The sequence below is a fragment of the Pseudochaenichthys georgianus genome, chromosome 19, assembly GCF_902827115.2.
Source record: "Pseudochaenichthys georgianus chromosome 19, fPseGeo1.2, whole genome shotgun sequence".
NCBI classification, from domain to species: domain Eukaryota; kingdom Metazoa; phylum Chordata; class Actinopteri; order Perciformes; family Channichthyidae; genus Pseudochaenichthys; species Pseudochaenichthys georgianus.
Genome location: NC_047521.1, coordinates 24510078 through 24521053, shown reverse-complemented (window position 1 = coordinate 24521053; position 10976 = coordinate 24510078). Strand labels below are relative to the sequence as shown.

Below are 10976 nucleotides of genomic sequence, written 5' to 3'. Positions count from 1 at the left end.
TTTAAATTCCCTATTTCTTTCTCATCTGCATTATTGTATAACACTCTTTACATGTCGCTGAGCCAGAAAGGCATGCACCTTAAACTGGTAAAACATTTAATTTACATACAATTTAGATAAATATAGAGATATTAGTGTTTTTTTATATAAACCGTACTTTTACATTACATTTACTTATAATATCTCAGGGAGGTGTATACCTGCTTTTAAATGCCTTATTTTATTTTTTAAAGCTTTTATTAGGTGCTTTTTTATGTGTTGAGAATAGTTTTCACCAATGTTTCGTATTTTTATTGTTGCTTGTGTTATCTGGAGTTTACTCAAACTTTGGTGAAGTACCTTTAAACCTTTACAAAAAACATCAGATCAATAAAGCTAATTTTCGTTTTTTAACTTATAACGTATGGCTATTAATCCTGATGAATTAGGAGGAAAAAGCACACTCTTCTGTTTGTATTCATTAAACAAGGACATCTTGTAACTTTTGATTTGATTTTATTGACATGTTGATTTTATTGACATGTTAATGTTACAGTTACGTAAAGTACAAGCACATCAGTATACATATTCATACAATAAACAACAACACTTTCCTGTCATGTTCTTGATTAAGACAATGACAGGAAACTTAAAATTCAGTATAAGATTGTAAAATATAACAAAGTAAACATTACTCCAACATCCAATCACAGAGCTTGAAGATTAATCACGGGGTTTGTCAACGGGACTGAAGTCCCAAACGATAGCTGGGGATTATGGGTAGTGTAGTGTCTTCAGCCATCCTAAACTGAAATGTTTTTCGTATATCATTAACAACACCACATCTGGCGTCACAGAGATCTTCTGTTATTGTCCTTTCTTCTTAGAGGAAGTACAGAAATACGTAACTGGATTTGTTTTCATGTTTGAGGTGCAATAAACGACAGAGCAGCTTTTTGGCATGTTGAAACTATTATTTTCTGCCTCGCTCATGAGAGTAACAGCTGGCAAAATTACAGCCTCGCCTACTGATTTCAAATGTGTGCTCTAAAATGATATTTATAAATGACTATTATCATTATTATAAGCAAGACAATAAATAGCAAAGATATATAGAAAATAAACGTATTTAAGATACGTTCGTAACAAACGTAACGTGGGAGAAAATATGTTTCTAGAAGATATGTAGAAAATAAACGTATTTGAGAAACGTTCATAACGAACGTAACGTGGGAGAAAATACGTTTCTTGCTAAACGTAATGAGAATGCAGTTTAGTTCTGTGGGAGCGTAATTTTTAGGAGATAGGGTTGCAACCGGTGTCGCTGTGCCGCTGTCACATCTGTTCCTTGATCTCTGCGTCATGGACCAATTTTATATTTGTGTGACAGAAAAAAATTCTAAAATAAAAAAACTTTATTGTTCAGCCGCGGCCGAAAAATCAAGAAGCAACGTTACTACGCTATAATCGAGCGGCGAGCTACTGAAAAGCTGCCCGCGAGCTACCGGTAGCTCGCGATCGACGTGTTGGAGGCCCCTGCTTTAGAGTATATTTGATTTTATTGACATGTTAATTTTACAGTTACGTACAGTACAAGCACATCAGTAGGCCTATACATATTCATACAATAAACAACACTTTCCTGTCATGTTCTTGATTAAGAAAATGACAGGAGACTTAAAATTCAGTATAAGATAGTAAAATATAACAAAATAAACATTATTAAATTAATTATGTAGGTTTTGCTGTGAATTAAATCGTAAAAGTGCTTAATAGTTTAATGATTGACTTATCTTTTCTATCATGAATAGCTCCAAACCGTAAACAAACATAAAGACTGATACTTAAAGGTGGGGTAGGTAAGTTTGAGAAACCGGCTCGAGATCGCTAGAATTTGAAAATACACAACCGGAGAAAATCTGCCACTTCCTTATAGAGCCCCTCCAACACACACGAACGCGCACATGACCAATGAGGGCACGAGATAAGTTTGTACCCCGATGGAAGGCTGACAGGCAGGTAGGCCATCCAATCCGTTTAGCCGGCCCGGTTCAACGGATTGGTTGTACTTTTTACAGTATTACGGCTTCTACAGATGAAATGTTTTTATGGATTTTTTGTCAAAGCACTTAAGATATTCATTGCTATCGGGATGTTAAGAGCATTCCATGGAATATAACAAAAAGTGTATCTCGAGCCGGTTTCTGAAACTTATCTACCCCACCTTTAAAACAGTTAAATGTAAATATTTAACTTACATTTCCTGGAAAAGTGGTTTCAAAGCTAAACAAATAAATAAAAGTTCAATACATTTTCTTCATCTCCTTTAAATGCTTCCCTGAAGCTGAGTGATATTTCCAAACCTCACGTGACATTTCTTGGCATCCTCTTATGCTATTACGCACGTTTTAAATCTTTGGTATGGCAAACATGTTGAACAATATTGCACAACCGACTGACGGAACCTGTTATGGTGAACATGTTACATGCACACTGAATACATCCAAGGAATGTGACTCCCTAGCGGCGGTGGATGGCCTCCGGCTGACTGTGGAGCCGGGTCTCGTTGGCCAGAGCTGCCTTTCGGGTGATGGTGGAGCAGCGGGTCAGGATCTCCTCTGTTTTGGGTCGAGCAGGCACCTGGGGAACGACTGATGATGTCCTAGAAGCATTGGAGCTTGCAGATTCAGACCTCTTGTCGCTGGTATCGGAGCCACGCCAGTCTAAGAGGCTGAGATCAATGTTGCTGTCGCTTTGCTGAGGCGATGCCAAAGGACTTCCTCTGTCTGCTAAGTTGGATGTGGATTCGAAGTCTGAGAAGCTGGTAACGGTGCTCGTGTTGCTCATGCTTCGTGCTCGGGCTTCTTCTGCATCCCTCTCCATCTGCATCCGGGTCTCAGAGAGGACGTCCAGGGATCTGGCCTTGTGGAGATGCCCTCTGAACTGAATTGCAGAATCACTTCGCAGACCGGTGCTATCGCTGGATCGACATGAAGCCGGAGACTCCCTGCTGGAGGCCAGGTTCAGGGTGGAGCTGTGCAGCTTCCTCTGCAGGCTGTAGAGGCCGGCCCGAGGGTTGTTATAGGGCTGAAGGTTCATGGAGGGGATGTAACCTGCCTTGCCATTGAATCTGGAGAGGATTGCAAAAGAAAGATAATTGATTACAACTTTTGCAAACTATAATAACATCCTGATCAAGTTGAGAACTTATTTAGCATTTATTTATCAAATTGCACAAAACCCAATTTCTAACTCTTTGTATAGACAATAGTAGGTTAGTGATGTGTTTGCTTGAAAAGACAATAAAAGAGCATTCATAAGTGCTTCAACCAGCCTTTTTTAAATGTGCTCAGTGTTCCTATTCTCTATTGTTTGCAGTGCAGACAGATACGATTCCATACCTGACGAGCCACCAGCCGTCGTCAGACTTCCTCAGCACCTCCACCGCGGAGCCGATGGGCACAGACACCTCGTCGTGCTGCTTCGTTGTGTAACTCCTCACGGCACAGTACAGGTCACCTAGAGGTCACAAAGAAGTTAACAAGATCAGAAATGTTGCAGTACAGTTAAAGACTAGAAGAGAATAGATGTATGTTAGCTTTAGGGATGGGTATCGTTTGAAATGTATCGATTCCGGTTCTGCTTATCGATTCCAAAATTGTAAAAGAAAGAGGTCAAACGTTTAGATAACAAAAATATCTTTATTCTTTTAAGCTTTAACTGACATTTTTACAAATAAAAAATATATGCAATACAAATGTATTGCACAATAGCTGTGCTTTATTTTAACTGAGCTATGCCTTTGGCAAGCTATTAACAGGCATTACACTGTGCCTTGTCTTTTTCTTTTTTAGTGTAGTGGAGCCTCACTTCAGAGCGTTTACCGCGACCCATCTTTGGTGTTATGAAGTGATTGAGCTTGTGAACTGTCTACTGGAGGGCGGGGGAGCCTCGCTGCGGGACAACTGTGGACCTCTGTCGCCTGTCGCCTGTCAGCGCAACTTGACATGATGAAACATGATGCTGTTTAAAAAAATGAAGGGCGGTGCCGGCCGTCAATGGCCCGCTGACGACAGGCCGTTCTGTGATTCTCCAGAACACACAGATGGCCAGTCCGCTATGTATTCCACCGGGTCACCGCAGTGCCGCGGCGCAGACAGACCCGGTGGAATACAGGGTCTACCGCGTTTAGGAACCGTTAAGCAGAACCAAAATTGTGTATTTTGTATGGGTACCCGGCATTTTCTTATCGGTTCTCATCTGAAACCGAGTTTCAGATCCCAACCCTAGTTGGCTTCCCTTGGTCAAAGAGCACTCCCCAGTGGTGATTCTTTATTAAAACTTGGCATCATATTATAAAATATGTGCACCTGGCATGAATTTATTGGCACAGCAATGCCAGATTATGTCAGAGCAATGTCAGACTTGGATGGAATTTTAAGAAGCACTGTAGATACACTTGACATTTAATGAATGGTAAATGTGTTTATTGTATCTATAAAATGCAAGGCGCTTTACAAAAAATTAAAGACATTCAGACAAAGGCATTTAAAAACAGTCGTTAAAAAAGATAAAAGAAATATTAAAGGAAAAAAATACATCAATACAAAGTTACAGTGCAGTTTAAGATATGAATAGTTCACACAGAAGTTCCATTTTACTGATGCCTTTCTTTAAGGTTTCTCCGAACATGAGCTGTGTACGCTTGTATGGCACAAACGTCCCGAGCAGCATACACAGAGAAAACCAGCCAGGACAAAGTCCCCAGACACTGATTGGGTTACTAGCCCCACATGTTCATTAACCAAAAACGAAACCGCTCAGTTTCAATTAAAAGCAGCGGCAAAAAGATAAAAGCATGGACAAGTTTTTCCAAATCCTGCTGTGACATTAGTCTTTTAATCCTAGATATGTTCTTTAGGTGATAGTAGGCTGATTTGGTAACTGTTTTAATGTGACTGTAAGATACATAAATGTAAAATAGTTTAAGTTACCCGAATTGTTAAACTTTTTAATGCTCAAATAAGTGATTAAACTGTCAAATTAGATGAAGAAATCATTAAACAAAAAATAATGCACACTTTTTGTTCTTAGAATATGATTTCATGAAGTTTATTTTAAGCATTTTAGTGTTCTAATTTTATTTCAATTTGCATTTAGTTGCATTGTTGAGTACAAATATAACATGAACATTTCAATGTTTTTCCATAAAGAATAAAGGAGTTATGTGTACTTGTTCAATGAGGTCATTTCTTGCTACATCTATTCCTGTACATTATAATTTGACTGAAAATAACACACACCTGCATGCTGGAATACAGAGTCTTCCTCATCCTCTCCGTCCAATAACTGCAGGTAGGGAGCAGGAAACCAAGCCAAACCCTTTGAGTCGTTCTCAACCAGCCACCAACCTGGAGAGGAAATACAACAACCTTTAAGCATCACAGAAATACAGAAAGAGTAGCTCAAGTTTGTTTAGCTGATATCCAGTAGCCATCTACATGAAAGCTGAGGCACTGACCTGCAGGATCTTTGATCAGCACGTCCAGCTTCTCGCCCATAGCGACCTTAAACGGACAATTCTTGGTATCTTTTGTCTCGTAGGCGGCCACGCAGGAGTAAGTCTGGGTGACAAACGGGTGAGAAACTTCTCCTCCTCCACCATCAGGCAGATCATCAGACATCAGGATCATGATGCTGTGTGAGAGAGAAATCAGTCATTTAATAATCAAGAACTCATTTAAACTCTCTTGTAATTTGAAACTCTGGTGTGAGAACTGACCTGTTCTTGGTGAAGTCTGGCTGCAGGTCGTGATCTTTGGGCATGAAGAACTGAGTCACCTCTGGGGTCCGTGTCACACTTTGATCGCACTTCAGAAGTTTCTCGCAGTAGCTCTCCAGGAACTTCATGCGTTGGATGCAGCGCTTGGATCCTTTCTTCTGGCTGCTCTTCCTGGCCTGTCCTGCAGAGAGGAGAGGAACATTTTCAAGATTATTACCAGACTGTAAAGAGAGCAGCGTCTAGTCCAAACTGTAAATGTGTTCATGAAGGAAACAGTCATAGGGAAGGAAAACGCCCAAAGATTATTACCAGACTGGCTGAGAAAAAAGGTGAATTACTATATTTATACAGCATTTTTCTTGGAAAGTACAAAATGTAATATCCATCTAATTGCTTCAAACTAAGTTAAAACTGAAAAACAGAAGACATTAGACGATACATCAGCTAAATGTTTGCAGTGTTCTTAAACTCTTGTCGTTGGCTTTTCCTCTAATTATCGGCTGCAAATGCACAATTTCTGTGTAAGGAGACCATTAAAATAGACCTTTTCTAACATACATTTGAACTATTCTTACCTCTAAATTTGGGGATCACTCTGTTATTTTTCTTGAAAATGTTCATGGTAGGGAATCTCTTCTTCAGCTGCCTCTGTTTGAAAGAAAAATAAACGTTTATTATTTCTACAAAATAAACACCAATCTAAGAACATGTGTGATTTATTTAGTTTTTGGGGACTTACATGGCATTTCCTGAACTCGTGGAAAGACCTGTAAATGATCACTTCAGTGTTGTCCGACCACAACACAGAAATCATGAACATCTGTGGAGAAATACAAATAATGAAGGACGAGGGATGACATTTTTTACACAAATACAGAAAATCACACAGTTAAATCGCGCCTGTTGTGTTAACTCACCTTGAGTTTAGGAGTGTCCCTGTGCACGGCTCCAATAATGCGAGCACTGATTACAAAGCGTTGATCCCCAGCCATTGTGTGAAGTGTCTCAGCTCTGTGGATGAATAGCAGCTTTATGGTCTGCAGGTGAGCTGTTGCTTCTACTGGATCACAGAGTCTGCAGCAGTACATATACCCTGCAAATAATGGAGGCAGAGTCAGAGGAAGACACCCCTCAGGCACGGAGACAAAAGGATGGAAACGGAGGCGGGGTTTGGTAGGAACCGCGTGCTCATTTCCTTAGAAAAAAAACTCCCAGGTGATGAAATTCATTGATAGCTCATGTGTATGTTAACATACGAGAATTTAAACAAAGGACTCACTTTGACTGGATTTCAATGAATGATTGATAATGTTGCCAAGACATACGTTTATATTGTGGCGAATGTGTTAATACAGTAATTGTGTATAGACTATGAATACATAATGAAGTGTTCTGCCTCATAGTCAAAATGTAGTATCAAATTAGCCTTCTTCTTTGTTAAATTATACATTGTTCTGTGCCTGGAAGGTGTGTTCATTTGGTTCAAAGGGATGTTCGTTAACATAAGTCATCATGTCGCACAAGCCACAGCAAACTATTGACTGATTGGCTGCTTGCTGCAAACATTCCCCAATTCTGGACCCACTTTGTTCCTCCAGGGTGAGAATAAGGTCAAAAGGGCTTTACACCGAAGCAGAACAATCAAAAGTAAAACTGGAACATTCATTCACCAGACAGAAATAATGTTGTGGTATCATTAACCCTTTATGGGATTGTTTTACAAAATACTTTTAACAATTTCATGTCATTTCCGACCAGAATAATGTCTATATATAGCATAATATCAGCTGATGCACAAGGAAACAAATTGATCTCTATATTATCTTGACACTAATATTTTGACCCCTATTTTACTAACCAGAAGGAGCCATTTTAACTGCTTTACTTGCCCAGATGTACTCTTCATGATAGTGTCTCTGTAATAATATCTTGTTTATGTTAAAGGACTCTATTTTGCAATACCAAATGGATCAAAACCCACATGATTGTGTGATAGTATGAACAGAAATTTGACATTGACGTCCAACACAAATAGATTCCTTTCATGAGCAAAAATCATACATTTTTAGGTTGGCTTGTTTTTTATAAGCATAAATATAAACCTACAAAAAACTTTAAGTGTGTGTGGATAGGCTCAAATAGGTAGATGAGTCTGAGCTGTAGACAGAAAACCAAGTGAATGTTTTACTTGCATAACTCACTGTCGTTAGCTGTCACAATAGGCTAGCCCACATGTGTCAAACTCAAGGCCCGAGGGCTAAATCAGGCTCTCAATCATTGCTAACCTTTTAGCAGAACTAGTTTTCTATCACCTCACTTTCTACTTTCTTGTTTAACTTATTTCAAGTGTTTCATGCTAAACGAACCCCATCCATCCATCTTCTCCCGCTTATCCGTGGTCGGGTCGCAGGGGTAGCAGTTCCAGCAGTTCCAGCAGAGAGCCCCAAACTTTCTTTTCCCTGGCGACATCAACCAGCTCTGACTGGGGGATCCCAAGGCACTCCCAGGCCAGCGAAGAGATATAATCCCTCCACCTGGTCCTAGGTCTACCCCTTGGTCTCTTCCTAGCTGGACATGCCTGGAACACCTCCCTAGGGAGGCGCCCAGGTGGCATCCTTACTCGGTGCCCGAACCACCTCAACTGGCTCCTTTTGACACGAAGGAGGAGCGGTTCAACTCCGAGTCCCTCCCGGATGACCGAACTTCTCACCTTATCCCTAAGGGAGACACCAGCCACCCTGCGGAGAAAACCCATCTCGGCCGCTTGTATCCGCAATCTCGTTCTTTTGGTCATGACCCATCCTTCATGACCATAGGTGAGGGTAGGAACCAAAATGGCCCGGTAGACAGAGAGCTTTGCCTTCTGGCTCAGCTCCCTTTTCGTGACAACGGTGCGGTAAAGCGACTGCAGTACCGCTCCTGCTGCTCCGATTCTCCGGCCCATCTCACGCTTCATTGTTCCCTCACTCGAGAACAAGACCTCGAGATACTTGAACTCCTTCACTTGGGGTAGACAGTCTATCGGTTTCCTGCTGAGAACCATGGCCTCAGATTTGGAGGTGCTGATCCTCATCCCAGCCGCTTCACACTCGGTTGCGAACCGATCCAGTGAGTGCTGAAGGTCGCAGACCGATTAAGCCATTAGAAACACATCATCTGCAAAAAGCAGTGGTGCAATCCTTAGTCCACCGAATTGCAGACCCCCCCTCCCCCACGACTACGCCTCGAAATCCGATCCATGTAGGTTACAAACAGGATTGGTGACAAAGCGCAGCCCTGGCGGAGGCCAACCCTCACCGGAAATGGGTCCGACTTACTGCCGAGGACCCGGACACAGCTCTCGCTTTGGGAGTACAGAGATTGGATGGCCCTGAGTAGAGACCCCCTCACCCCATACTCCCGCAGCACCTCCCACAGTAACTCCCTGGGAACTCAGACTTCTCCAAGTCTACAAAACACATGTAGACCGGATAAGCGTACTCCCAGGCCCCCTCCAGGATCCTTGCGAGAGTAAAAAGCTGATCCGTCGTTCCACGACCAGGACGGAATCTGCATTGTTCCTCTTCAATCTGAGGTTCGACAATCGGCCTGACCCTCCTTTCGAGTACCTTAAACTTTCCCGGAGAGGCTGAGTAGTGTGATGCCTCTGTAATTGTCACACACCTTCTGATCCCTCTTTTTAAAAGGGGGAACCACCACCCCGGTCTGCCACTCCTTCGGCACTGTTTCCGACTTCCAGGCAACGTTGATGAGACGTGTCAACACCCGGAGCCTTCAGCATTTCTGGGCGGATCTCATCCACCCCCGGGGCTTTGCGAAGGAGGTATTCGACCTCAGTGACCTCCCCCCGGGATATTGGTGTTGATCCCCCATCATACTCCAGCTCTGCCTCTAACATAGAGGGCGGAGTTGTCGGGTTCAGGAGTTCCTCAAAGTGTTCCTTCCAACGCCCCAACACTCCATCAGTTGAGGTCAACAACGTCCCATCCTTACTGTACACAGCTTGGATGGTTCCCTGCTTCCCCCTCCTGAGGTGTCGGACAGTTTTCCAGAACAACTTTGGTGCCGCCCGAAAGTCCTTTTCCATATGTTCTCCGAACTTCTCCCACACCCGCTGCTTTGCCTCGGCCACGGATGAGGCTGCTGCCCTTCGGGCCTGTCGGTACCTTGCAACTGCCTCGGGAGTCCCCCGGGATAACAAATCCCTGAAGGCCTCCTTCTTCAGTCGGACGGCTTCCCTGACCACCGGTGTCCACCAGGAGGTTCGAGGGTTACCGCCCCTTGAGGCACCTAGGACCTTGAGACCACAACTCCCCGCCGCGGCTTCGGCAATAGAGGCTTTGAACACCGACCACTCTGGTTCAATGTCCCCAACCTCCACAGGAATGCCCGAAAAGCTCCACCGGAGGTGTGAGTTGAAGGCTTCCTGAACTTGGGCCTCCTCCAGACGTTCCCAGTTCAAACTAAACGTTTGGGCTTACCAGGTCTATCCAGAGGCTTCCCCCGCCACTCGACCCAACTCACCACCAGATGGTGATCAGTTGACAAAAACAAACCCTCCTTTAGGAAATTCTAATCTGACCCCATGGTACCTTTTCTGTGTTCTGTGACATAACGGTTCCACCGTGATGTGAACCAATCAGGAAGTTTGGTTAGCATCTTCTGATTCTCTTCACAGTTGTTAAGAACTTGTAGGCCCTTAACGTGAGCCATAGCGTTGCTGCATGTTCGAAGGAAATCACTAAATTTGAGATACTCCTTTCCCCCAATCTTTGGCCATCCGTTGAGTTTCTCTCTGAAGGCTTGCTGCACAACAAAGGAATGACCGTATCTGGCATTCAGCCTATCCCATGCTTGTTCATAGGCCTCCTCATCTTTTCTGTAGAAGCTACCTTCAAGGGCAGATTTCGCCCCCCCTGCTACGTACTTTTGCAGGTAGAACAGCCTATCTGCAGGGTTAGAACATTGAAGAACGAAAACAGGAATGTTGAGTTAAATGTTACTCATCCCCCCCAACCCCACTCATTAAAAAATGAACAAAAATGCACACCCCATCCAAAAATCCCCACAAAGTCACATTCAAAATGTTTAATAAAAAGAGCCTTCTCCCTCCAAAAAGTCCCATTAAACATGCAAATCTTCCTTCAAGCGATCCTCTGAATTTTTGCTAAACCTTTTCAGTCAACAGGCTCTTCTTGGGCCTCATCAACATCCA

The 10976-nt window shown here is 42.8% G+C and overlaps 1 protein-coding gene across 1 annotated transcript; it reads right to left on the bottom strand.

Moving 5' to 3' along the window:
• Nucleotides 1-488: 488 nt before the first annotated feature.
• On the bottom strand, nucleotides 489-6836 carry LOC117464505 (NADPH oxidase organizer 1-like). Its single transcript, XM_034106962.2, has 8 exons — nucleotides 6679-6836; nucleotides 6501-6581; nucleotides 6337-6409; nucleotides 5762-5942; nucleotides 5501-5676; nucleotides 5283-5390; nucleotides 3381-3498; nucleotides 489-3109 (listed from the first exon to the last, which is right to left on the bottom strand). Exons 1-8 carry the CDS (start codon nucleotides 6751-6753, stop codon nucleotides 2500-2502), a joined length of 1422 nt encoding a protein of 473 aa, XP_033962853.1. The 5' UTR covers nucleotides 6754-6836; the 3' UTR covers nucleotides 489-2499.
• Nucleotides 6837-10976: the final 4140 nt, after the last annotated feature.